The sequence below is a fragment of the Pelophylax lessonae genome (assembly GCF_965119305.1).
Source record: "Pelophylax lessonae genome assembly, chromosome: 2".
NCBI lineage: Eukaryota > Metazoa > Chordata > Amphibia > Anura > Ranidae > Pelophylax > Pelophylax lessonae.
The window spans coordinates 514,900,201-514,927,174 of record NC_138769.1 but is presented as its reverse complement, the minus strand read 5'-3'; the positions used below and the strand labels follow the sequence as shown (position 1 = coordinate 514,927,174).

Here is a 26,974-nt window from a genome sequence, read left to right as displayed (position 1 = left end):
TGGACAGCTTATATTTCTTGGTTTGAATCCAAGAAATAGCATCCACGAAAGTATGCTATTCTTGCCTTTCTTCAATTAGGGGTGGACTTGAAATAGGCCTTAGGAACCATTAAAGGACAAGTCTCCGCTTTGTCAATAATTTTGGCTACGCACTAAGTGCAAACTTTTTTGCAAGGTGTGATTCGCATGGTTCCACCAGTTAAACCACCCCTATATGTCCTTGGGACTTGAATCTGGTTCTCTCGGCCTTGCTGAAGCAGCCTTTTGAGCTTATCAGGCATATTCCCTTACTACTGTTGTTGAGGAAGCTGTTTTTTTTTTGGTTGCTATAACCTCAGCTAGAAGGGTGTCCGAGTTAGCGGCTCTGTCGTGTAAAGAACCCTTTCTAATTCTGCATAAGGATAAGATAGTTTTTCGTCCTCATCCTTTTCTCCCTAAAGGTAGTTTCTGGTTTTCACTTAAACCAGGACATTGTTCTTCCTTCTTTTTTCCTAATCCTCAGTCTACTGAGGAAAGGTTGTTACATTCTCTTGACGTTGTACGTGCAGTTAAAGTCTATTTAACCAGGTCAGCACAGATCCGTAATACTGATTGCTTTCTTTATATTGCTGGTTGGGCCTAAGAAAGGCCAGGCGGCAACTTCCTCCACTATTTCTCGATGGATTCGTCAGGTCATTTCTCAAGTTTATGGCTTGATAGGTAAGGTTCCGCCTTTTAACTTATAGGCCCACTCTACCAAAAGGGTAAGTGTTTTTTGGGCAGTGCACCATCAAGTATCTTTGGCCCAGATCTGCAAAGCTGCTACCTGGTCTTCAGTTCATACGTTCACAAAATTCTACCAAGTGGACGTTAGAGACTGTGAAGGGGCTCAATTTGGTAGTAGCGTACTGCAAGCAGCTGTATAGGTTTTTCTTTGCTCAGGGGCAAATTTGGGACTGTGTCCCCCCTCCTCTCAAAGGCATTGCTTTGGGACATCCCAAATAGTTATTATTACCAGCTCTGTGTCCCGTTATGTACAATAAAGAAAATAGGATTTTTCCTACAGCATACCTGTAAAATCCTTTTCTTGAAGTACATTACGGGACACAGAGCTCCCTCCCCTCTTTTTTCTGGGCTCTTCATTGCTTGCTTCAAAAACGGATGTTCTTCCTGTATGGGAGGGGTTATATAGGAGGAACTTCCTGTCTATTGGTTGCCAGTGTCCATTTACCTATAGGTGGCGTATAACCCAAATAGTTATTACCAGCTCTGTGTCCCGTGATGTACTCCAAGAAAAGGATTTTACAGGTAAGCTGTAGGAAAAATCCTATTATTCCAATCCCCTAATGTGAACCTAACCCCCCCCCCCACCTCAAATATTTAAAATATCATCCAAAAGTAGCTTGGTGAGTTAAGTCAATTAAAAATATACTTCCTGCTATAGTTCCTGACTCCACTCCTGCCAACCTGAAAATGTTGGGTAGCAAGATCTTCCTAGTAAAATGTTCAACTCTGCTCCTGTTTATTGGGGAATTTAAAGTATTCCTGCCTACCTGTATTTGCTTCACTATAGAAATCTCCCTGCCATTATTCTAACATTGCACTATATACTATCTTCCTATCATAATTCTCCTCATAAACAGGTAGCGCCTTTTACCAACTTTTTTCCTTCCTTTTCAAGCTTCAAATATCTGTTTGCTGCTATGTAATGGTATTTTAGCAGCAGCTCTCTTGATCCGATGCATGGATCTGGCAGAAATCTTCCTCAATGTGCCTTTATCTGCACAAACCCGTCTGTGTTCTGAATCAGCCACAAATCTCTTAATAGTGCAATGATCACGCTTAAGGTTGTCGGGATCAAAATAGCCCTGAGATGCCATCCATGAGTTAAACTGAAAAACAAAATATTTAATCTTTGTGACACTTAATAGAATTTGCATAATAATTTGGAACAGGATGTGGATTCAAATAATGAACCCTGGATTTCTCAAATATTACACAGGCGGGGAGAAACAAGCAGTACGTGGCACTAAGACAAGACAGAACCAATACTGCCAGCTAAAAAATGTTCAGAACGGAGTTCCACTTTAAGTGTTTTAATACCTGAATATTAGGCAGCGTACTTGGTTTACAGAAAGCTATATTACCTTACAGGGGTGTTTAGTTCTGGCAGTGAGCAGTTTAGAATAGACTAATATAATACACATAGAATGAATAAAAACACAAGTGCAGACTCTAGGTTAAACACAATCTTTATGCAGTTCAAATAATACAGGTTTGCACTTTACAAATGTTTATCCTTGAAGTATGTTATTGTTGGATTTTGGGCAATTAGAAAAATATCAAATTCATGTTTAAAACAACATCACAGATAAAGTCACAAAACAGCCTGCAACGAGTATTCATTTAAAAAAGAAAACTAAAAGGTTATGTAAACCAATTACTTAAAAGTACATAAAACCTTCGTCATGTAATATGCATATATTCTCATTTTATGTTCTTTCCAAAAAATGTTCAACATTTTGTACAAAATCTTGCAGAAGTTGAAGTTTTGCAATCTCAAAAGGTAAGTTACAATAATTGTGTCATGTAAAACATTTTTAATAGATGGACCATGCTCATGAAAACTTCCCCCAGGCAAGGCACTAATGGGGCAAATCTTTAGCCAATGTCATGGCCCAGGGGAATATAGCAAAATGAACACACTATTAAACTTATGTGAATCATTAAGGACATGTTTAAGACCAGGGGTATTGTTCAAGTGAACAATATTTCTCAATATCTGATGGTATATTTTAAAGGGCCTTTCCTAAAAGAGGAAAGAAACAAAGGACAACAGAAGATAAATAGATAACTGAAACATAGGGACTAAAGAACTAGGAACTTGTCACCAGTGACCAATATGGAATAATTGTTTTAAATGTCCTATCCACATTTAGTGCTCCGAGGGATGCATCGTGTTTGAACAAATCTATTTTGCCTTCTTGCTCTTCTTGGTTACTGGCTCTCCATTGGTGGTATTTTGGTCCCTCTCACTTATGGTAACACCAGGAATCTATTATAAAAGAAGAAAGTTTATAAGAAGCACATCCTCTAGAAACAATCAAACATTCCACAATACAAACTGGAAGTGTAGAATGAATTTAGTAAAACAAAACCAATAACCTAGACAGGATGACCCACCTTTCTTGTAGATTCAGCTAAACAGGTCTTTGGAGGGATGCTTCAAAAACCAGTACTGGTACTAAGAATGCTGGAGAAACAGGCCATCCAACTTAAAAGGGTACACATGCTAAGAAGACCCAACTACTGAGCTAATTCTCTGTCACTTTGCTCTCCCCTCATAACATGTATTTTATTTATTAGCATAATCTTTAAGTAAACACTGCTGCAATATTGATTGGCTCTTCATGCAGCTAACCCCCCCCCCCCCCCCCGCCCGTTGAAGCTCTGCTGTAAAATAGACTTCAGGTACTTCTTACACTGCATTAAAAATACATGTAGTGATGTATTAACCTCCCTGACAGTCAGATTATGTCAGTATTTTTGAATGTCAAAACGGTACATTGTTTTGCATGGAAATTTGTTGTTTTATATTGTAGGCCTGTAATTCTTAGGAATAACTCTCACTTAAATCTGTCCAATCAAGAGTCTAGTAGACATCCTAGGTATGTTAAAGTTTGAAACACAACACCATAAATAATATAACAATAAATTTAATTCAATAATATAAATCAAACCAAAAACACTGAAATGTGTCCAAACAAGGGTGCAAAATTACTTATCACTGTAATACTAGACACTGCATATTGGTTTAGTAAACATCCCAGGTATGAAAAATTTTTAAACATGGGACTGCACAAAGTCCGACGTCACAATCGGGACAGTGGAACCTGGTTTCCTTTCTGATTTTCTTTCCACTGTCATCTCACTTGGAGCAACAAACCACGCACATCCTTGTAGGTGCTGAATATTTTTCTGTTGGCGTTTCGGTTTTTACAACGCCACCAGCACGATGTCCAGCTCTATTCACAAAGATACGTTTGGCAACTTTCCAAATGAAGTCAGAATGAATCACAGGGCTTGTCACTCTTTTTTTGAGCAGAATGTAGGCATTCCACAAGCATTGCTCAAGATGTCTAAAGATCTTCTTGTATTACATCTTTTGCCGTTTCCTAATTGCTGGGTAGAATGTCATTGCTTGGTCGGCTCGGTCAACACCTCCCATGGTGTTATTGTAGTCTATCACTAATTGTGACTTAATGATTTATTTCCCACCTTTCGTGCGCACCATAACAGTGGAGGCATTATGAAATGTACTCATTAGGCACACATCTTTCTTGTCACGCCATCGCAGTGGCATAATTTTGCCTTTCTGCCAGGCAATAATTTCTCCAGTCTTCAGCTTCTTATTGCCAAACATTGGCAGTATGTCTCTCCGGTTAGCCCCAACGGTTCCATAGGCATCTATTTGGTTTTGCAGAAGAAACTCAAAGTCCAGGAGACATATAAAAGTTGTCGGTTGTTACGCAGTAGCCCTGATTTAGCAATGGCTCAATGAGTGAAAGAACAGAACATGTTGCCATTTCATAGTTGCTGTATTTTGGATTAAATTTTGTTCCTTTTCCAGTGTATATGACTGAATACAAATGTAGCCAGTTGACGATTCGCATAGCATGTAGGATTTTACGACAAATCGTGCTCTCTTTGATGTACAATGTATTGTACCCAGCTGAGCCTTCCCTTGTAGGCCATTAGACTTTAATCTATGCTGATATCTCTTTCTGGCACATAGCTTCCTTGGAAATTTGTTTGAATCATTTGAGATACTTACCAAATTTTCTTTAGTTTTTATGCAGGATGAGAAGTTTAACCACTTGCCGACCGCTCACTGAGCTGGTACTGCGGCAAAGTGGCTCGATATCGTGCAGCGATGTAGACCTACGTCGCTGGACTCCTCCCCTTGTGGGCGGCGCGCGCACCACCGAAGGCTCGCTCCCGCTGTATTCAGTCACAGCGGGAGTCGAGCCAGGGGAGGAGCGGCGGTGATCACCGCCGCTCTTCCCCGATCGTCGGGGATCGAGTGTGGAGATCCGCCCGTTTGTGTAAACAAAGCGGGCGGATCTCCTAAGTGACAGGCAGGGATAGATTGAAGGATTCAGCATAGCTGAACCTGCGATCTGTGCCTGTGTCACACAGTCCCCACCCCCCACACACGTTAGTAAGCACCAGGCATACATTAACCCCTTGATCACCAATAAAAGTTAACCCCTTCCCTGCCAGTGTCATTTTTACAGTAACAGTGCATATTTATAGCACTGATTACTGTAGTAATGTCACTGGTACCCCCAAAAGTGTCAAAAATATCAGTGAAGGGTCCGATCTGTCCGCCGCAATGTCGCAGTCCTGCAAAAAAAAAAAAAAAAAAAAAAAAAAAAAAAAAAAAAAAATCGCAGATCGCCGCCATTACTAGTTAAAAAAAAAAAAAACAATAAAAATGACATAAATCTCCCGTAGTTAGTAGCTGCGATAACTTTTGCGCAAACCAATCAAAATACGCTTATTGCGATTTTTTTTACCAAAAATATGTAGCAGAAAACAAATTGGCCTAAAATGTTAAAAAATTTAGATTTTTACATTTTTTTGGGGGGTAAATTTCATATAAAAAAAAATGTGAAATTTTTTTTTCAAAATCGTTGCACTTTTTTTGTATATAGCGCAAAAATTAAAAATCGCACAGGTGATCAAATGCCACCAAAAGAAAGCTCTATTTGTGGGGAAAAAAGGACATAAATTTCATTTGGGTACAGCATCGCACGACCGCGCAATTGTCCATTAAAGCAACGCAGTGCCGAATCGCAAAATATGGACTGGTCAGAAAAGGGGTAAAATCTTCCAGTCTTAAAGCGGTTAAATATGCGCTCATTGAGAATTTTTTTGTCAAAGACATGTAGCTAAATACATTTTGGCCTAAATATATGACAAAAATTGAATATATTGGATATTTTTTAACTGTCAAAGTAGAAAAATATTGTTATTTTTTCAAAATTGTCGCATTTTTTTTATTAATATCGCAAAAAATGAAAAGTGCAGAGGTGATCAAATACCACCAAAAGAAAGCTCTGTTTGTGGGAAAAAAAAAGACGTTAATTTTGTTTGGGTACGGCGTTGCATGACCGCGCAATTGTCAGTTAAAGTCGCACAGTGCCGAATCGCAAAAAGTGGCCTGGATGTACAGCAGGAAAATCCTCCGGTGGTAAAGTGGTTAATCAAACATAATAGGCTAGGTGGGACTTTGAAAGAGACCCCAGCAGGTAGTGCCCGGCGTCTCCATCCCTATAACAAGAAAAAAATGAGGTTGAAGGATTATATATCCTTCAACCACATTTTTTTTTAAGTGGTTAATCAAATTCTTCATTGTTTTCGAAGTGTAAATATTTCATGATCAGGGAAAATCTGTACTCTGACATGACCGTGCCAAAGAATGGAGTGGCAAGATTAGTTGCCAATGCCACTTCTGCAGGGGTTTCCCCACTACTCCCTGAAGTATTATTAGGCCCAGAAATGTACAAATGTCATCTTTGGTCATTAGTTCCCACTTTCTGCATATCAGAAACTTCCAAAGCAGAGTAGCTAATTGTTGCCCTTTGTACTGGTTTATCTCAGTAACAATTTTTTTCAATAACCTCATCGGTCAGATATAACTAAGTATGCCAAGGGGTTGTCGTGTTCAACCTCTACTTTCATACCAGGCACTCCTTTAATTGGGAATCTTGGGGGCACTGCTTGATCAGTACCGCAGTCAATTGAGCACCAAGTTAGCACATCACTAAGCTCAGTCGCAGAATCATCGCTGTCGTCACTTTCAGTGTCTGATGACGAATTTCCCAACTAATCACTATCGCTCAATTCTGCAAGTGATTCTAATTCACTGTTTTCTAGCTGGTCTAAAACCGCTTTTTACCTAAAGGGAGGCTGGGCAGCCAGCCCAGACCCCCAGCTACAGCAGGAGTTACTGGGAATAGAGACAGTCGGTTCTACTCCCCAGTGGCAGACAGTCACAGGAAGCTGAAGGTGTCATCCTTCCACCCCAGCAGCAGTATGTGTTACAGGGAGCTGAAGGTGTCGTCCTTCCTCCCCAGCAGCAGTGTACCTTCCAGGGAGAGGAGACAACAGATCCTTCTCCCCAACCACAGGGAGACAACAGCCCTGACCCCAATGGTGCAGATGGGACCACAGTCCCTACACCAGACCTACAGGGATGCTGGACGGCCAGTCCAGATCCCCAACCTACCCCGCAGGAATACGAGGAGGTAGGCGATCCCTCCTCTCTACAGCAGACCCCCAACCAGGTCCTGGGGGTAGTATTATTCGCTGACCCAAACCCAGCAGAAGTGCTTGCAATAGGGCAGAGTGCTACCAACCTCTGCCCAGCACCCGCAAAAGCTACAGAGGTCAAGGAAGCTGGGGAAATTGGCCCATTGCTCCAGCAACAAGCTGATGAAGTAAAGCTTCTACACCAAGCTGAAGTGCTGACAGCCGGACAGAGAGTCAACGACCTCTCCCCCCCCACCTGTGGCAGTTCCAGAGGCCCAGGGTGAGAAGGGAGAGGAGGTTGCTGCCCTCCCTCCCCAACAGTCAGTCAGAGCGGAGGAAACTGTCTTCCCTCCCCGGCCAGGATCTGTGCATCTGGGAGACAGTACCGGAGAAAGGTTGTTCCAACTGCCAGATGAGGGTAAGGAAGATTGAGCAGCTGACTCCCCTTCCCAGCAGCAGTTGGTGCCCCAGAATGATGACACCAACCCAGCAGAGGAGCTGGCAACAGAGCAGAGCGCGGTTGGCTTCTGCCCTCAACAAACAAAAGAGTTCCTGTGGTAGTGGATTGGACTACAGTCTTCACTTGTATACCCCAGGGATGCTGGATAATCGGCCCAGATCCCCAACAGCCAGATGAAGTGAGCCCCACCACCCTGTCTTCTCTCCAGCGGCTGAAAGGACTCCCAGGAGAATGGCCAGTCCACACTTATCCCCAGCAGCGGTTATGTTCTACGAGAGAGGCAGAGGTTGGCTGGGTGAGTAACGCTGTTTTCCAGAAAATTTGTTTGGGGTACTGGGTGGGTGCAGACATTGGGAGGGTCGGTGGATTACAACCTACCTTAGAGAATGGAAAATCGCTCTCTTAGCCCATTAGGCCCCTCTTATGTCTAAGTCACCCTGTGTCTATTAGAGACACAGGGTGACCAAGAAGCCCAGTCTGGCCGGCCCAAACCAGACTTCCACAGATTGATCGGCTATGAGAGCTCCATGCGCCTTGCCAGGACAAACTTACAAACTATGTGAAACTTTGTCAAGTAAGCTGCCATAAAGGATTGACTTTTTGGGACTTGCTACCTGACTAACTCAGGCACAGACCGATTGGAGGTCTGGTACCTGGTCAGTCTACCTTTGGGGGGGGGAAGATATGTGACAGTATTCACTGTCACTGGAAGTGAAAAACAGATACTTAATGGTTTGGATTGCTTCAAGTGGGACAGTAATATTTGTCAGCAATATCTTCATATTTCTATATGAAGATTTAATCCCACTTTACACTTGGAGACTTAGATTGTTGTACACCATTGCCACAAAATCTGTGATTCCTAAATAATGTGTGTATTACAAATCCCTAAATGTCAGACACGTTTTCCCTATTGTTTGTGTATTGAGATAATGTTTTTTTTCCAGCTTCAATGTGAGAGACACACACAGACTGTCATTGGCAGACTTGCCCTATTGTCTGTTTGGAGATGGAATGTGTATTGTGTTAAAGTTTACCTGTCCCATTGTTAAATGTTAATGACCTCACATTGTTCTGTCCAGATGGCTAGATAATTAGTTTAGGTTAATTCTGTTCCTGTATACACTTTCATCTGCATATGATACTGTAATTAGGCAGAGGGAAGGGATTGTTTAGACTGTATGGGAGTGTAAAACTCTGTTTCTCTTACGTCCTCCGACAGTCGCCGCCTCTTCATATTCGTCACATATGGGGTATTAGACTTTGCTCCGAAGGAGTAGCTAGGCAACAGAATATGTTAACAATAAAGCTTTTAACATATCCCACCCTCAAGGGGTGGTCCCCTCAGTCAATACCCTCCTACTTCCTGCAACCATATCTCAGTTTTAATGTCTAGCTTGTCAGGAGTGGCTGGCTCTCTCTGTGCTGGGACTTTCTGTCCCAGACTCTTTCTTCTTTTTCAAATTTTGTTTGAGTTTTCTCTCTACCTTTACTTAGCTGTTATTTTGTCAGCGTTAGTTAGTTCTTCTGATGAAGAGGATCATGCGGACTGGGTCTCGGGCTGATCCCCCTGGTCGCAGGTCGTGGGTCAGTGGCTTCCCAGTCTGCCATCGAGCGTTCAGCCAGGTAACGCTCCTGGCACAGTGAACGACCCATCCCTGTTCGGTGCAGGGATGATTGGTGAGGTGGCTACCTCACTGGACGCTGTGCGGTTTCTTAACCCCCATTGTGTGCGTCTTGAATGCGACTCTCCCTGCCTCATGTGCAGCGGCTTGTTCGCCTGTGCGGGTCCCCCACGCCATGTGAGGCAAGTGTATTTATGTGGGGACCTGTCTGTCTGGGGGGGTGTCAGTCTGGGACTGTGTAACCTGCCTCTATTCACACTGCTTGTCTCCCTATCTCTCGGCTGCATGCTGTGGGCTGCAAGGGGGGGGGGGGAGCTGTATGACACTGTGTGTCAGACTGGTCAGTGTGAGAAGCTGTGTGCTGTGGGGCATGTTTTTTTGGCATGTTTGGGCATATACAGCGATCGCTGCGGCGATTTGACATGTATTCTGATTTTGGAATGTAATGTGTGTTTTAATGCACTGTGGAGCGGCGGTTTCGGCGCCAAACGACGCCATTTTGCCTACACTCGCTCCGGCCGCATGTTTTACATGCATGGCGGCCATTTTCTTGTAGCCTCCATAGGCTTACATAGAGCGCCCTGGAAGCATCACTTCCTCTTTCCAGGAACACCGATCGAGGCAGCAGCAGCGGCGAGGGTCTCCTCAGGTTTTATCCTTCTGTTCTTGCTATCCATAAGTCTTATTGTGCTTGAGTGTGGTGCGGTGGGCTGCGCTTGCTTAAAAGGGGCAGTTAACCCTTTGTTGTCTGGCATTACAGGGGCAATGGATTCTCAGGAGGGCAAATTTCCTACAGCATTGGTGGAAAGCCAGGGGACCGCTGTTTCCCCCCCAGGGGGGGATTTAGCCACTATTGTGGCTGGCCTTGCTGCTCAGGTGCAGATGCTGGTGGCTGCTCAATCTACTAAAAGGCCCAGAGTTGCTCTTTCCTCTGATTCTGAGGGTGAAGGTGATGGGGCTGTTATGGCGGGGGCCTCCTTATCGGGGTCCCGCTCCTCTCTTGATCTAGTGGGGTCTGAGGTGGAGGCTGAAGTTGAGGGGGTTGATAATTCTCCCCCTGGCTCGCCTGAAGAGCTTGCAATCATGGATGAGTTGATTGCTTCCATAAAGCAAACGCTGCGTTTGCAGGACGAAGTGTGTCCCCCCGCTGCCTTGGCGGCTTATGGGACGCAGAGAAAACGCAGGACGCCGCAGGTTTTTCCCTGCAATGATGATTTTCAGCGCGCTGTTAAGGATCAATGGCGCAATCTGCGCAAACCTTTTGCGGTACCAAGTAGATTCAAGCTGCGTTATCCTTTTTCGCCTTCCACTGATGAAAGGTGGTGTGTGCCTCCCCCAGTGGATCACGCAATTGCGGTTTTGAACAAAGCCACTGCGATTCCTGCAGAGGATTCCCCTGTGTTCCGTGATGCCACGGATAGGAGACTGGAGTCTCTTGCCCGTCATACTTATTCTGTTATGGGTTCTATGCTTAAGGCTCTGTTTGCTTCTCTCATGGCGGCCCAGGCGATCGCAAGTTGGACGCAGATGCTTAGGCCCGTCCTAGTGGCCGACTCGGCCTCGCCGGCGACCCTGGATATGGTGGATCAAATCCACCAGGGTGTCATGTATCTGTGTGATGCGGACCTGGACCTGGTTCCGTTGGCTGCACGTGTGCACAGCGTGGCGGTGTTGTCTCGCCGTCTGGTTTGGTTAAAATGTTGGTCGGTGGACCAATCTTCACGTAAGACCTTAGCCAATCTACCTTATGATGGGTCTCGCCTTTTTGGGGAGTCCCTGGATGTGTTGATTAAGGGGATCACCGGGGGTAAAAGCACTCTCTTGCCCCATTTCCCCAAGGCTAAGGGGGCTTCTGGGAAGAAGCATGCTAATTTTCGGCCCCCTCAGGGGTCCTTTCGTGCCTTTCGGCCGCACTACAAGGGCAAACCGTTCAAAGGTCAAGGCTCTCAGAAGAAGCCCTGGTCTGGTAAACAGAAGTCCGGCCAATCCGGATCTGCAGCCCATAACAGTTCGGCCTGAAGGGGCGCCCTCACCCAGTTTTGGGGTGGGGGGACGCTTGCTCGGTTTTCTTCAGCCCTGGTTGGCCCGTGTGCGGGACAGATGGGTTCAGGAAATCGTTCGATCTGGTTACATGATCGAGTTTCTCTCTCGGCCGGAGAGCAGATTTTTTCCCTCAAATCTTCAACTGTCTCCAGAGCGCTTGCGGGACCTGCACCTGGCGGTGCGGGACCTGAGGGCTCAGGGAGTGGTGGTTCCGGTGCCTCACCGGGACAGGTTTCGGGGGTTTTATTCCAATCTGTTCACCGTGCCCAGAAAGGAGGGCAAGGTTCGTCCAATTCTGGACTTGAAGGCTCTGAACCGCTCTGTGCGGTTCGCAAGTTCCGCATGGAATCCCTGCGGTCGGTGGTGGCTGCCCTGGTTCCGGGGGAATTCATGGCCTCCATCGATTTGAAGGATGCGTATCTTCACATCCCCAGAGATACCTTCGATTTGCCATTGCGGAGGATCACTACCAGTTCGTGGCGTTGCCCTTTGGTCTCGCCTCGGCTCCGCGGGTCTTCACCAAGGTGCTTGCACCGGTTCTGGCATTATTGAGGGCCCAGGGCGTTTCTGTCCTGGGGTATCTGGACGACATTCTGGTTCGGTCTGCGACCAGCCAGGGTCTGGAGAAGGACCTGTCTGTCACGATGCAAACTCTGCAGGAGTTTGGTTGGATTGGACGATAAATTTTCCAAAGTCGACACTGAGTCCGTCGGTTCGTCTTCCCTATCTGGGAATGATTCTGGACTCGGTGCAGGTCTCTGCGGACGTGTATGAGATGTCTGGGATTGATGGTCTCGGCCTTCGAGGCGATTCCATTCGCCCAGTTTCACACGCGGGGTCTCCAAGCGGAGATCCTGTCCAGGTGGGACGGGCGACCTCAATCTCTGGATCTTCAAATCTCGTTGAGTCATCGCACCAGAGGAAACCTTCTGTGGTGGCTCCAGTCCCCGTTGGTGTCCGGGGGCAAGTCGTTTCGTCCGATCTCGTGGACGGTAATCACCACGGATGCCAGCCTGTCGGGCTGGGGTGGAGTTCTGGGCGTTCTGTCCGCCCAGGGGACTTGGTCAGAGGGGGAGTCTTCCCTTCCGATCAACATTCTGGAATTGCGTGCGATAAGTCTCTGTCTTCATCGCTGGACGGACCGGATGCAGGGCTGCCCGGTTCGGGTGCAGACGGACAATGCCACGGCGGTGGCCTACATCAACCACCAAGGGGGCACCAGGAGTGCCCGAGCGGCTCGAGAAGTGGCCGACATTCTGTCTTGGGCCGAGACTCATGTCCCGGCGATAACGGCGGTTCACATTCCGGGGGTGGAGAACTGGCAGGCGGACTATCTGAGTCGCCAGACCCTGGATCAGGGGGAATGGTCTCTCCACCCGGCTGTCTTCCAGATGTTGTGCGCGAAGTGGGGTCTTCCAGATGTGGACCTGTTCGCGTCTCGTCTCAACAACAAGGTGAGAAGGTTCGTGGCAAGGACGCGCGACCCTCGGGCAGACGCGTCGGACGCGTTAGTGGCCCCGTGGCATCAGTACAGGCTGATGTACGCGTTTCCACCGATTCAGTTGCTGTCCAGGTTCCTTCGCAGGTTACACTCGGAACGCAGCACGGTGATTCTTGTGGCACCGGACTGGCCTCGCCGGTCCTGGTACGCAGACCTCGTGAATCTGGCGGTCGACGCCCCGTGGCGCCTGCCTCTTCGAGACGATCTCCTGTCTCAAGGACCGATATACCATCCTGCTTTACAGTCTCTGGCTTTGACGGCCTGGCTGTTGAGACCGAGGTCCTGAAGGAGAGGGGTCTCTCTCCAGAGGTCGTTCATACTTTAATCAACGCGAGGAAGTCTTCCTCAGGGAAGGTTTATTACCGTACTTGGAAGGCCTATTTTGCCTGGTGTGAGTCCAGGGGGTTTTCACCCCGCACGTACTCGGTTTCCCGTGTGCTGTCTTTCCTTCAAACGGGTGTTGATCAGCGTTTGGCGCTGGCTACGATAAAGGGTCAGGTGTCTGCACTGGCCGTTCTGTTTCAACGTCCCGTGGCTTCCAACTCCTTGGTTGGCACCTTTGTTCAGGGTGGGATCCTCTGCCCCCTTGGGACTTGAATCTCGTTCTATCTGTGTTACAACGTGCTCCTTTTGAACAGATCAGGGAGATCTCGTTGTCTATGTTGTCCAAAAAGGTCGCCTTTTTGGTGGCGATCACTTCGGCTCGCAGAGTGTCGGAGCTGGCGGCTTTGTCCTGCAAGTCTCCGTACCTGGTTATTCATTTGGATAAGGTGGTCTTGCGACCTAATCCTTCGTTTCTTCCGACACGAGTTTCGGAATTCCATCTTAATGAGGATATTGTCTTGCCTTCGTTGTGCGCGAAGCCTAAACATCCAAAGGAGGTGAGATTGCATTCTCTGGATGTTGTTCGGGCGATAAGGGTTTACCTTAAATCGACTGAGTCTTTTCGAAAGACGGACTCCTTGTTTGTTCTTCCAGAGGGTCCTCGGAAGGGCATGGCGGCTTCGGCCTCTACCATCGCCAAATGGATCAGGCAGACCATTGAACAGGCCTATGCTTTGCAGGGGAAGGTTCCCCCTGTGCCTCGGCATCCGTCAACTGAGGTATCTAGTCGGGGTGCCGGTTTATCCGTTACACATGTCATGTTTTGTTTACGCTTAATTTCCCACCCGGTTCCGCCCCCTGTATCACCGACACTCGCAGGAAAGGGAACCCAGAAGACTGATGCCGGCATCGGACGGAGGACACAGTGGGAGGGACATCAGGGGATCGTAGGGATAAGGTAAGGGTCACCACAGGAATACTACAGTGTAACCCAGAGTGCGGCTCAGGGTTACTGCTTTTGGTACTGAAAATTTTTTGTAAGAACTTACCGTAAAATTATTTTCTCCGAGTCCTCTGACAGTCGCTGCCACTTCATAGTGTCCTCCCAAATGGGTAATTCGCCCTCTACAGGAGTAAGGCTAGGCAGTGAAACTCCTAGAAAAACTTTTCACTAGACACCCTTAGGGGCTGTCCCTTCAGACATTACCCCAGACACACCGTGCTTACTAATCAGTTTAGTAGCAAGCAGTTAAGGAAAAGACAACCAACCCCAAGCAATAGAAGGCCGGGGGGTACGTCTGTCAGAGGACGTCTCTCAGAGGAGAAAATAATTTTACGGTAAGTTCTTACAAAAATTAAATTTTCTCTTACGTTCTCTGACAAAACGAAGTCACTTCATAGTTTCCTCACAAATGGGACGTCCCAAAGCAGTGTAGGTATGAGGGGTGAGAAGAACGCAACCAACCCATCATGGCCAGAAAAAAACACATAGCCAAAAGGGCAACAGAAGCTCAACCAACAGCAGCTTACCCCAAAACAAAAATTCACCCCCAGAAGAGAAAACCATGTCTCTTCAGCACACAGCAGCCTGCAAACCCTTGCGGCCAAAGGAAGCACCTGAGGATGCCAGCAAATCAATCTAGTAGAGTTTTGTAAAAGTGTGTACAAACGACCGAGTCGCCGCTTTACACACCTGAGCCACTGAGGCCTGATGGCGAAAAGCCCAAGCGGCACTCATTGCTCCAGTAGAATGTGCCTTCACAGGGAAATAGGCCTGAACAATAGTCTGTCTGATCCATTTGGAAGCAGCCGAACCCTTACGAACCCCCTCAGGAAGGACAAACCGGGAACCAGACGTCCGAAAAGATTCCGTGGCCGACAGGTAAACCCTGATCAACCGTACCACATCCAGCGAGTGCAAAGCAAAGTCCTTGGGATGCATAAGCTTCACACAAAGTGAAGGCAAAACAAATCTTCAAAGAGGTGGAGGGCAGACACCACCTCAGGGAGAAAAGATTGGTTGGGTCGCAGAACAACCATAACCCCATGAACGACCAGGGAAGGCGAACGGCAAGACAGAGTCACCAACTCAGACACCCTGCGAGCAGAGGTGATCACCACCAGAAAGGCAACTTTCTGGGACAGCAAAGGCAGAGAGAGGTTTTTGATTTTCTCAAAGGGGGGCCATCACAGAACGGACAAACCCAAATAGAGAACCCCTTGAGGTAAAGGGGATCACCTCAGCGGAGCCAGACAACGCACCCCTTGAATAAAGGTGCAAATCAAGAAGTTAGTCGCCAAGGGATGCTGAAAGCAAAAAAGGCAAAAGGTCTACACCTGACCTTTAACAGGGGTCTAAATCCCATTGTGCGGAAACAAAGCTAACACCCCGGTCAAAACCACGGTGAAGGCTCAGGGTTCCTGGCACCGGAAACAGGGGTGAAAAAACCCCGAAAACATTCCTGCCGATGAACCGTCCCCACCACCCCCTGCGCAAGCGGAGCCTGCACCGCCTCCCTGGGATCCCACAAACGATCCGGAGAAAATTGGAGACATGGTAGAAAGAACCTGTCTGCCGGACAGGACCGAAATACGGTCTTGAACCCCGAACGAGTTAGTTTGTGAACCCATTAGTCATGAACCAGAGATGCCCAGGTTCCCAGAAGGCAACGCAGACGTCCCCCCACCCCCGAATCAGATGAGGGTGTCCCATCATGCAGAGGAGAGATCATCCGCCGAACTGGACTGGCCAGGTTCGGGCTCATCCGATCAAGCCTTCTTGTCCTCTCCGGAAGCTCTGAACTTTTCTCTTTTTCCTGCGCCCCCGAGGCATGAAAAAGCCCCCGGTGAGCCCTGAAGGAGGTGCCTTGCCTTTTGCAGATTGGGGAAGAAGCGTGCTCTTACCCCCTGTTAGACCCTTGAGCAGCTCATCCAAGGAGTCACCAAAAAGGGAAGATCAGACACGGCCTTCTTAGAAGCCTGATCCGCCGACTAGCTCTTCAGCCACACCATGCGGCGAAAGGCAATCCCCACTGCAGATACTCTAGCGACCAGGGGAGCCTCGTCCGGGGCCGCATCACACAGATAGACCATTGCCTGAGCCATCCGGTCCGTGAGCTCAATGAGAGTTGTAGGAGAGTTAAGCACCTTAATCCATTCCGCAACCGTCTGAGAAACCAGTATGGAGGCGAACACAGGCTTAAGTAATGAGCCCGCCACCAAGTGTAGGCGGGAAAGTGATTCCATGCGCCTGTCCACTGGGTCCATAAACACTGAGGAGTCCTCCACGGGCACAACCGTGGACTTACTTAACCGGGAAACAGTGTGGTCCTCCTTAGGTGACACTGTCCAGCAATTGGAAAATGAGTCTGCAAAGGGGTAACGGTGCTGAAAATGCTTGGGCAACGCCAGCACGTGAAACTCCCCGCGACAAGGGAAAACCTGACCCGACTTCTGGGCTTTGCGGGAGCCACAGACAACCCGCTTTTCTGACTGTGTGGGCTCATCATCAATGTACAAAGTCTCCCTGACTGAGTAAAACAGTGCTTCCATCAAAGTGCGGTCCCACGATGCGGCCGAGGAGGACTCCCCCCCTCCTCGCTGTCTGACTGAGGACAGGGATCCCTCAGGGAGGGCAGTGTCCGTGGCAACCACATCAGGCTCTGAATCAGTAAACCGAGAGGGCATCGGCCATTTTTTAATAGCAACTTGTGACATGACAAGCTCCACTTTGGATGCCAGAGTTTCTATGGCTGAAGACAGACACCAGGGAAAGCGATCCCCATGACCCGGATGCACAAACAAGATCAGCAGGGAATTTATCACTCTGGGACTCCATATTGGCAATAGACAAAAAAAAGGAACACTGGCCCTTTAAATCCGCGATTGCGGTCCGCACCACAATACCGCGTTACCGCTGGAGTTCCCCTTTAGCTAGCAGATATACTGATAGAGGCAAAGTGTGTCTGAAGAATGGCCAAAAGGACTAAAGACCCCCTTACTGTGTCAGAAACCGAATCAGCTACCGCTCTCCACGCTGTCTGCAGCAAGTGAAACTTCTGGAGGAAGTGACCAAACGTCACTAGAGGCCGAACCCCCTGAGCCACAAGAACATGGTACCATAAGAAAACATAGGAAGTTACAGGGAAAATGGCTGCCACCCATACAGCGCGACCTGCCCACAGTCAAGATGGCGCCCGAAAACGGCGGCAAAACACACAGCAAGGCAAGAAAATGGCTTCTGCCTTACACTGATGCAGCCTGGCTGCCCACACCCAAAATGGCGGCCGGAAATGGCGCCAGTGATCAGGAACCAAGGGAACAAGGCCACCGCGAGAATCCACCACAGGGAACCCCCCAGGACAAGTAGAAGCTACACCCCCCCCCAGGCATTAGGTGCAGCTACAGCGCCCCCATAGAGAGCAGGGAGGGCTGGACCTTTCCTGACAGGCCAGGGGGATCTTACAGAGTCCGCAGCTGTCATCCTTAGGACTGGGCCCACAGCTCCCCCACAGATGACTGTCCCAGGGACACAAGGGGTGTAGTATCACTCACCATCCCGTAGGGATCCGCTCCGAGGCAGCTCGCCTCCCACCCCGAGCGGGTGTGCTGCCAGCCAAGAGGGGTACGCTGCAACTCACCTGAGCCACTGAGGGCGTTCCAGGGTGATGCGTCCCAGTGAAAGTTATTTTCGCAGGCTCGTCCCCATCCATCGGGGCTCTGTCGTGGCGAGGCCTGGGCGGACCACAACCTGCTCACGCGCGAAACCCCAGCCCGGCTGTCGCTTGTAGTTCACCAGGAGGATCCCCCTGACACTAGCTAGCGATAGTAAGTAAAGAAAAAATAAACATTTCCCATAGAAATAAAAAACTGAGACCGGAGTCCCAGAAGGAAAAACCTAGGTCCTACTCCTAAACTAGGCAGCAAGAAACTGATTAGGAAGCACAGTGTGTCTGGGGTAATGTCTGAAGGGACAGCCCCTAAGGGTGTGTCTAGTAAAAAGTTTTCTATGAGTTTCACTGCCTAGTCTTACTCCTGTAGATGGCGCATTACCCATTTGTGAGGAAACTGTGGCTGCGTCTGTCAGAGGACGTAAGAAATGAACCCCGAGCCACACTCGGAATTACCACAGGGGGGTTAAGGAATAACAAATATATAAATGAATGCAGCTTTGTATGTACCTATAGTTTACTTTTAATAATTTTATTAAAGTGAAACTTCAGGTTAGCTTTCTTTAAATTACCTAGCAGTTGCAAAAATAGCTGGAGTTCCGCTTTAACACTGATATAACACTTTTCAGAGTACACAATCATTTATTCTAAGCTCATCAAAAAAAGGTAATTAATAAATACACTAGGAAAAAGGATAATTTAAAGAAAGGAAAAAAAAAATGACAGTTTCTACCTCAGGCTCCACGAGAACCATCCGTATTTTCTGGTGCTGAATGTTTGAAGCATCCAAAGAAATTTTTACTTTTACTTTGTCAAACATAAATAAGGTAGTGTTTTCCACAGTCAAAGAAGGAATCTAGAAAATAAATTAGAAGCCAACATAAATATATTATTTGACAAGTGCTGGATTATAAAGGAAGATGTTGACTGGATATCAGGGCATACAATAAATTCAACCAACATGAAGGACAACAGCGCTAATAAAATTGTTACCAAACGCTTTATCGTACAGGTCTTGGGGGCTAGATAATCAGAAACATTGGCATGCTTATGTCAGGCAATCATTCAAATACAAACACCAATTCACCTTTATTTTACTGAAGCTTGGACAAGCAAAAACCATGATTTAAAGTAAAACTATAATTGTTTTTTAATTATTATTTTTAACTCTTGCCAAAGAGAAGGGATTACAAGGTGCCTGCTAATAATTCAGTTAATCTGAAAACTTTCTTCTGAAACACTCTTCTATTAGAGGATGCTTTAACTTTACAGCTGAAATCCCTGCTAAACAAATACTGCCTAAATAAAAAGATACATGTATCTAACTCTATCAAGCTTTTCTCAGATGCCCACCTAACCACCTGTCCCCAAGAGCTTGTTCCCTCTTACTCTATCTCCCATGCTCTCACATCTTCAATCTCTTCTTCTTTACAGGCACCTTACTCTCCCCCCTCTAAAGCATGCACAGATCACCAACATGCTTAAAAACTTTACAGAAATTGCCATAATAAATCTTACTAAAGAACTACTTACTGCTAAAATCAATGGCGACTACTCCATACTCTTACTACTAGACAGTTCAGCTGCCTTTGATACTGTTGACCATCAGCTCCTCCTCAAACTGCACTCCCTGGGCCACCAATACTCTGCTCTTTCCTGGTTCTCCTCCTATCTATCACAAAGTTCCTTCAGTGTTGCCTGAACTTCTGTCACCTCCTCCCCTCTTCCTGTAGAGGTCCACCAAGAGTCTATCCATGGACACTTCTCTTGTCTATCTACACCTCCTCTCTTGGTCACTTGATAACCTTCCAATACCCTCTCTATGCTGATGACACCCAAATATATCGCTCCACTCCTTATCTCACGCCTTCAGCCTCCACTCACATTTTAAACTTACTAATGAACAGATCAACATAGATGTCACACCATTTCAAACAAAACTTTTCTAAAACTGTGCTTGTAATATTCCTCTCACCTGCGCCATCCTCCCTTGACTTTTCCATCAAGCTCAATAATACACCTATCAGTCCTTCCCCCTATGCCAGGGTACTCCTTAATTCTGACCTGTCCTTTTGCTCCAAACCCAATCACTGTCTAAAGCTGTTAAGACTTCACATCTGTAACCGCTCTAAAATATGCCCCTTCCTGTCACCTGTACACATACACTATATTGCCAAAAGTATTGTGACACCTGCCTTTACACGCACATGAACTTTAATGGCATCCCAGTCTTAGTACGTAGGGTTCAATATTAAGTTGGCTTACCCTTTGCAACTATAACAGCTTCAACTACTCTGGGAAAGCTGTTCACAAGATTTAGTAGTGCCTCTGTGGGAATGTTTGACCATTCTTCCAGAAGCGCATTTGTGAGGTCAGGCACTGATGTTGGATGAGAAGGCCTGGCTCGCAGTCTCTGCTCTAATTCACCCCAAAGGTGTTCTATTGGGTTGAGGTCAGGACTCTGTGCAGGCCAAGTTCCTCCACCCCAAGCTATCTCATCCACGTCTTTATGGACCTTGCTTTGTGCACTGGTCCAACTCATTTGTTGGAAGTGAGATTATGTTGTGGGGATGTTTTTCAGGGGTATGGCTTGGCCCCTTCAGTCCAGTGAAGAAAACTCTTAAGTCGTCAGCATATCCAGACATTTTGGACAATTTCATGCTCCGAAGTTTAGGGATTGCCCCTTTCTGTTTCAATATGACTGCACAAAGCAAAGCAAATGTCTTGGTATGCAAGCGCCTTAAGAGTTCCCTTCACTGGAACTAAGGGGCCAAGCCCAACCCCTGAAAAACATCCCCACAACATAATTCCCCCTCCAACAAATGAGTTGGACCAGTGCACAAAGCAAGGTTCATAAAGACATGGATGAGATAGCTTGGGGTGGAGGAACCTGCACAGAGTCCTAAACCCTAACCCGATAGAACACCATTAGGATAAAAAAAGAGCGGAGACAGCGAGCCAGGCCTTCTTGTCCAACATCAGTGCCTAATCTTACAAATGTGCCCATAACTCACAAATGTGCTCAAACATTCCCATAGACACACAGCTAAACCTTGTGGACAGCCTTACCAGAAGAGTTGAAGCTGTTATGGCTGCAAAGGGTGGGCCAACCCAATATTGAACCCTATAGACTAAGACTGGGATGCCATTAAAGTTCGTGTGTGTGTATATATATATATATATATATATATATCTATATAAAGGCAGGCATCCCAATACTTTTGGCAATATAGTGCATATGCGGCCTCACTGAAGTGGGTCTTTTTCTGGGAGGCCGCTTATACAGTATGCTTACATGTCTTCATCCTGGGAGCATGCTGCACAGCACACTCCCCACGCAGGGACCAGGCTCTTACCCAGCTCCAAAGGGCATGGTATAGATTGGGTGTCACAAAATCACACTGCATCGCACAGGACCCTTTATAAAGTTGGATTGCAGTTGCACTGCATGTGTGCGAACAGGCTCCATAGAAACTGATGTTATCTCACTTGTCATTCGATTCAAAGTAATCCAAGAAGCATTGGAAATCACATCAGTGTGAACTGGGGCTTAAGAAAACATTTTGTTTTATGGCGACTCATCCATTTTACTCTGGTTCCTATGCATCAACCTGTGACATTTTATTGTGGAGTAAAAGTTGCTTGTTCTATGGGTGGAATGGGGGAAGTACAACTGCAACAAGCAGAGCTTGGCTATTAACCCTTTTGGGGATTCAACACAGCAGTTTGGAGAATTCTATCAAGGAAACCTTTACTTTAGAGTGTAATGGCACTGCTGAAGAAAGAAAGCATAACGTCAGAACTCCCAGGTCCCATTCAGACTTTGTGTTCACCCTTGTTTTTTAATGCATTACCATGCATTGGGTTATGGCAGTCTAGCCCAAAAAAAAGAAAAAAACTGATGTGGAACATTTTTGACATCACAGCGCATCATAATGCACTGTAGAACATGTACGTGTTGTGGTATACTGCAACTCATGCGCAGTGAAGCTATATTAAATTAAATTCGTACGTTGGGCCTTTAAAAATAAATGGCACCACAACATGCTAACGCAGGCAACATGTACACTGCCACAACCACAAAGCAGGAAAGGTATGAATGGGCCCTGAAGTTCACTGGAACAGCAGGACAGAGAACTTTTATAAGAAGGAAATCCACAATGGTAGCCAACATATTTCAGCACTGGTTTTCTTTTAGGTTGGTAAAAGTGATATTTCACTTGAAAAGCTAAAGCCAATGACCATGCAAGTAGTGGCAACAGGTTTTGTTACAAGGTCCTGGACAGCAGCGAAGACTTGTAAAGAATTTTAAAAGAATGTGACAGAACTGATTCCCTGCTGGGTCTCAGCTGTTTGTGTCCGAGACAGAAACAGGGTGAAATTACTGTGTAATTAGAATACATATTTTATACATTCACTTGCACCTTTTAAAATATTTACATAAATCTTTTGGATTACAAGTGACCAAGATAAAACACGTCAATCAGTGACATGGTATCCTTTGTAATGCATGTGGTGTAGTAGATGTTTTTAGGGCTTAATGCACTGGGGCTTAATGCCGTTTGCTTCCAAGGTATCAACGTAAACTGCAGAAAAAGATAGTAAAGATATGTTTGAAGACTAAATCAATTTCAGTTGACCTTACCTCGTCATTGTAAAGTAGCCTAGGCTTTACTCTGTCTTTGTCATCAAAGAAGACCGTGCCTTCTAAACCAAACTTTGGGATCAATATCTGAATCGCATTTTTCCGAATAAACAAGATGTAGCCTTCTTCATTCACAATTCCTTTGTTTTTAAAGAACAGCTGCATAAGAAACAATTGCATTGAACAGGAGAAGGGAAAATTAAAAGGTGTGAGCACATTGTTAAACTAGGCACACAATCAAAATAAAGGTTAACCTAACAGGTTTGTTTGTCTATGAAATCCCTTTTTTTTCCCTTGAGCAGAAGTAAAAAAAAAACTGTGATGGGATCAAGGTGTCAATTGCTTTTAGGATTAAAAGATTGCTCATCTCCAATTGGCTAATAAAATAATGTTTGTACCTACCATAAAATCCATTTCTTTGACTCCACTGAGGGACACAGGGAATCTTTACCTTAAGTTATACTTCTGCCTATAGGAGGATTGGACATCAGCCAACAAACTGTAGACCAAAAGTAAGCCTCAGTTTTGTAGCAAAGCAGTACTTATAAACACAGAGGGGTAGGACATGAGTGCCTTATTAGAGTGTGAGAAAAAACTTTTACTACAAGTATAAAAATCTTTTTTTTCTTTTCTTGTCCATTGAGGGACACAGGAAGTCTTTTAACCGTTGGAATGTCTAAAAGCAGTCTAAGGGGTGAACAACACAGCAAATCCTAACAGGCTCGAGAAAACAAAGTACTGGGGATACCCAAAATTGGCATCTGCTGAAGCTGCAACATCCACCTTGTAGACGTTCGAGAACGTGTGAACAATTGCCTAATGGCAAAAAGCCCAAGAAAAAATCACTGATCCAGTAGAACCTGATCCTCTAGACCAGTGGTCTCTTGCTTTTATCTGGCACTCAGGGAACTATTTCATCCACTAATACCAACAATGGGGCATAATTTCCTCCACTGACACAAATGAAGCTTCACAATTTCTCCCAATGGCACCAATGACGGTGCACAATTCCTACCAATGATGGAGCACAATTTCTCCTACTGACACCAATGATGGTGCACAATTCCTCTGACACCAATGATGAGGCACAATTGCTCCCACTGAAACAAACATTGGAGTAATACATTTTCCACACTGATGCTGGGACTTCTTTTTACTCCCACTCACCACAGTCCGGCCCTCTAAAGTCTAAAGGACAGTAAACTGGCCCTTTGTGTAAAAAAGTTTGGGGACCCTGCTCTAGACCATAAGCTTGGATGACAGTTTACCTGAGCCACAGAAAGTACCATTGGCAAGAAGGAAATCCTGGGCTGTAACACCACCTTGCCGCTATGCAGAACCAATAAGAGTTCCTTGCAGGATAAGGTTGCCAGTTCAGACACCATACAGAGATGATGGCTACAATAACCACAACATTGTGGGTAAAAGTAGAGAGAGGAATGTCTCTAATAGGTTCAAACAGTAGTTTTAAAAGGGCAGACAGAACAAGGTTTGGATCCCACAGCGTACCTGGTGAAAGGAGGTGATACCTGATTCGGTAGATTCTAAAGGGAATTTCTGGACATTCAGAGCTTTCAGATTCATAATTAGACAAAATGCCTCCTTTGGGCTTGCATACAGGAAGGTTGGAGGAAGGAAACGAGGAGGGGGCATGGAAATAAACTAGTCTATAGTCCTGGGAGACCACCTCTTGCAACCAAGGGACTGCAACACTGAGATTTAAGTGGTCTAAGGATCTGAATAGGTTAAATACATGCCCACACTCTGACAATTAGCAGACTAAGTGCCAGGCCTTGCGGGTGAATGGGGAACAAATGTGAACTTAGCCTTTAACACAACAGACATCTGTTCCATGCATTATATGAGCGAGAGAAAAGGCAGCACTCAGATGTTTTATGGGATTTTCAAGTCAGACATGGTTCGATAATGTAAGGCCACAGCCAGATTTAGGTGGAGGGAAGGGCCCACCAGTGAGATCAGAGCTCCTTTTGCTTATTGGTTGGGTCTTAGACAGACGTGTCCTGTAGTGCAATGGTAAGCACTCCATTAAAGGATAAGTTCACCTTTTAACAAAAAATAATAAATGCACATTTTTTTGCAGGTAAAAAAAAAAAAACTGCATTTACCATTTTTTGTTTCAGGAGCCTGGAAAGCAATGCACTAGCGATCTGCTGATACCATGCAGGTCTCCTGCAGACTGTAAGCGTAAGCTGTCTCTTGGTTCATTGTATGGGCAGGCAGTTTTACACTGACAGGAAGAATCCATGAACTACCACAGTGCCTTAGTAGTTCATTAAGAACTACAAGCGGACAGCCGCAAATGCTGTCAGTAGTTGTAGTCCATTCGATAACAATTACAAATTGTGGCAGCAAGAAGAAGATCCCCCGCTTGCTGCCAAAATGTGGGGTGGGGTGGTGCGTTTGTGACGGGGCCAGTACAATTGTAACATGTTACACCCTGAATATGGATGTAACATGTTACACCCTGAATATGGATGTAACATGTTACACCCTGAATATGGATGTAACATGTTACACCCTGAATATGGATGTAACATGTTACACCCTGAATATGGATGTAACATGTTACAAAAGGTGGACTTCTCCTTTAAGGCAAGATAATGCCAATCCACAGAGGATGACATCATCGCTTAGTTCCATGGCATGGCAAAACTGGTGGGAATATGCCCATCAATCCCAAATAAATAAGGTATCTCCCAGTGCTTGGCCTGACATGCTTACTCACTAAATTAGTCCGCAGAGACCGAGCAATCACTAAGGCAATGCCACTAGCTCTGATGTGGAAAGCACTCCACAATTACCAGAACAAAGTCTGAAAAATTCCCCACAAGGAGCTCAGTGCCTAAAGGTCACTTCCTGACTATCACTGCGTCAAGCTCAGGGGTGTCTGGACATGATACGCCAAGGGACAGGCACAGGAGGACAGTGTCAAAAAGCTGCAATTGAAGAGACAAAGCTCCAGCAGCAATTTAGGAGTCCTGACTGAAGGAAAACAAAGAAAAAAAATGTGGCGGCAAATAAATGAGTTAATCTTAAAACAACAGAGATGTAGAAATTATATCTTTCCTCTTAGCACACTAGAAAAACTTAAACATGCTAATAGTGGGAGGGATTATTCTGAGGTGGCCTAAAGTTTTTGTTTGCCAGTGTCCAATCCTCCCATAGGTGGAAGTATAACCCAGAAAGTTAAATGCTTTTTGTGCCTAAATAAGCAAGAAAGAAATTAGATTTGCCTACCCACAACCTTTAATACAGTGGTGCTGTCAATACGTGACTGCAGAAGGGACAGGAAGTAATGGGAAAACTTTAAAATGTTGCCTATAATGGTTAGTACCATTACCCTCATGTGTTGTCCAATTGTCTCAAGAATAGATAGTGGGGAGAAATCCAAATATGCCATAGACAGAAAAAAAAAAAAAAAAAACACCTTTAGTTGTCTCAACTGTTCCCCACTCTATTCAAACCACACATAGTTTTGGTATGAATTTGACTTTAAAGTGGTTCTAAAGGCAGAAGGTTTTTCGCATTATTCAATAAAATTAAAAGTCAGTGCTAATTAAAATTAATATATAGTAGCTTGCAATACAGGTTGACATACAAACAAGATAATCAATATAAAAATAGCACCACTAAACAAATTTAAAATGTTACATGAAATCAAAAATATTCATGTAAGTTAGCAGTCCAAAAAATGTGTATTCACATAATGCAACCGTAAATGTGAATAACCACGGGATATAACACAAAAAATCCAGGTAACCACTTCAGCTCCGGAAGATTTAACCCCCACCCCCCCACCCCCCCCCCCCTACATGACCAGGCCATTTTTTGCACGTAGACACTACATTACTTTAACTGACAATTGTGCGGTTGTGCTATATTGTACCCAACCTTGTGACATACCTGAGTGTGAAATGCAACAGAAGCTCTCTGCGAATACTGAGCCATCTTGTGCCTGAAGTTAATATTTTTGCAGATTTCTGATATTTTTTGTTTGTCTGTCAGATCAGGATATGTACAGTCTGCCCCAACTGCTACAGCCAGAAGTCTGTGTACTATGATATCAGCATACCTAGAAAGATACAACATATTACATGTAATTTTTTTAGCAGTACTAGCCTGGCAATTATTATTGGGCAATGTGCACCTACAGGGTTTATGCAAATTACTTTTTTTACTCCAGTAGTTTGTGGGTTGTATAATTAACCCACTGGAGTTTGCGGCGACTTTCCTGCTTTCAAAAGCCAAAACCTCTTTATGCCAACATAATGGGAAGTTTGAAGTGAATATGTTAAGGTTAGCTTTTTTTGTAAAAATAATAATAAAAAAAAAAAGAGATAGGTCTTTCACCTAATTTGAATACAGTTTTAATCTTTGCTCGTTAAAGGC

The 26,974-nt window shown here is 45.6% G+C and overlaps 1 protein-coding gene across 1 annotated transcript in view; it reads right to left on the bottom strand.

Moving 5' to 3' along the window:
• Positions 1 to 2,608: 2,608 nt before the first annotated feature.
• The window catches only part of DIS3 (DIS3 homolog, exosome endoribonuclease and 3'-5' exoribonuclease), a 138,329-nt gene continuing 113,963 nt past the window's right edge, over positions 2,609 to 26,974 (bottom strand). The window contains exons 19-22 of the mRNA XM_082246330.1: positions 26,489 to 26,657; positions 22,565 to 22,723; positions 18,653 to 18,775; positions 2,609 to 3,034 (exon numbers count right to left, since the gene is read on the bottom strand). Of these exons, the coding sequence (XP_082102456.1) occupies positions 2,951 to 3,034; positions 18,653 to 18,775; positions 22,565 to 22,723; positions 26,489 to 26,657 (535 nt within the window). The 3' untranslated portion in view covers positions 2,609 to 2,950. The remainder of the gene's footprint in view (positions 3,035 to 18,652; positions 18,776 to 22,564; positions 22,724 to 26,488; positions 26,658 to 26,974) is intronic.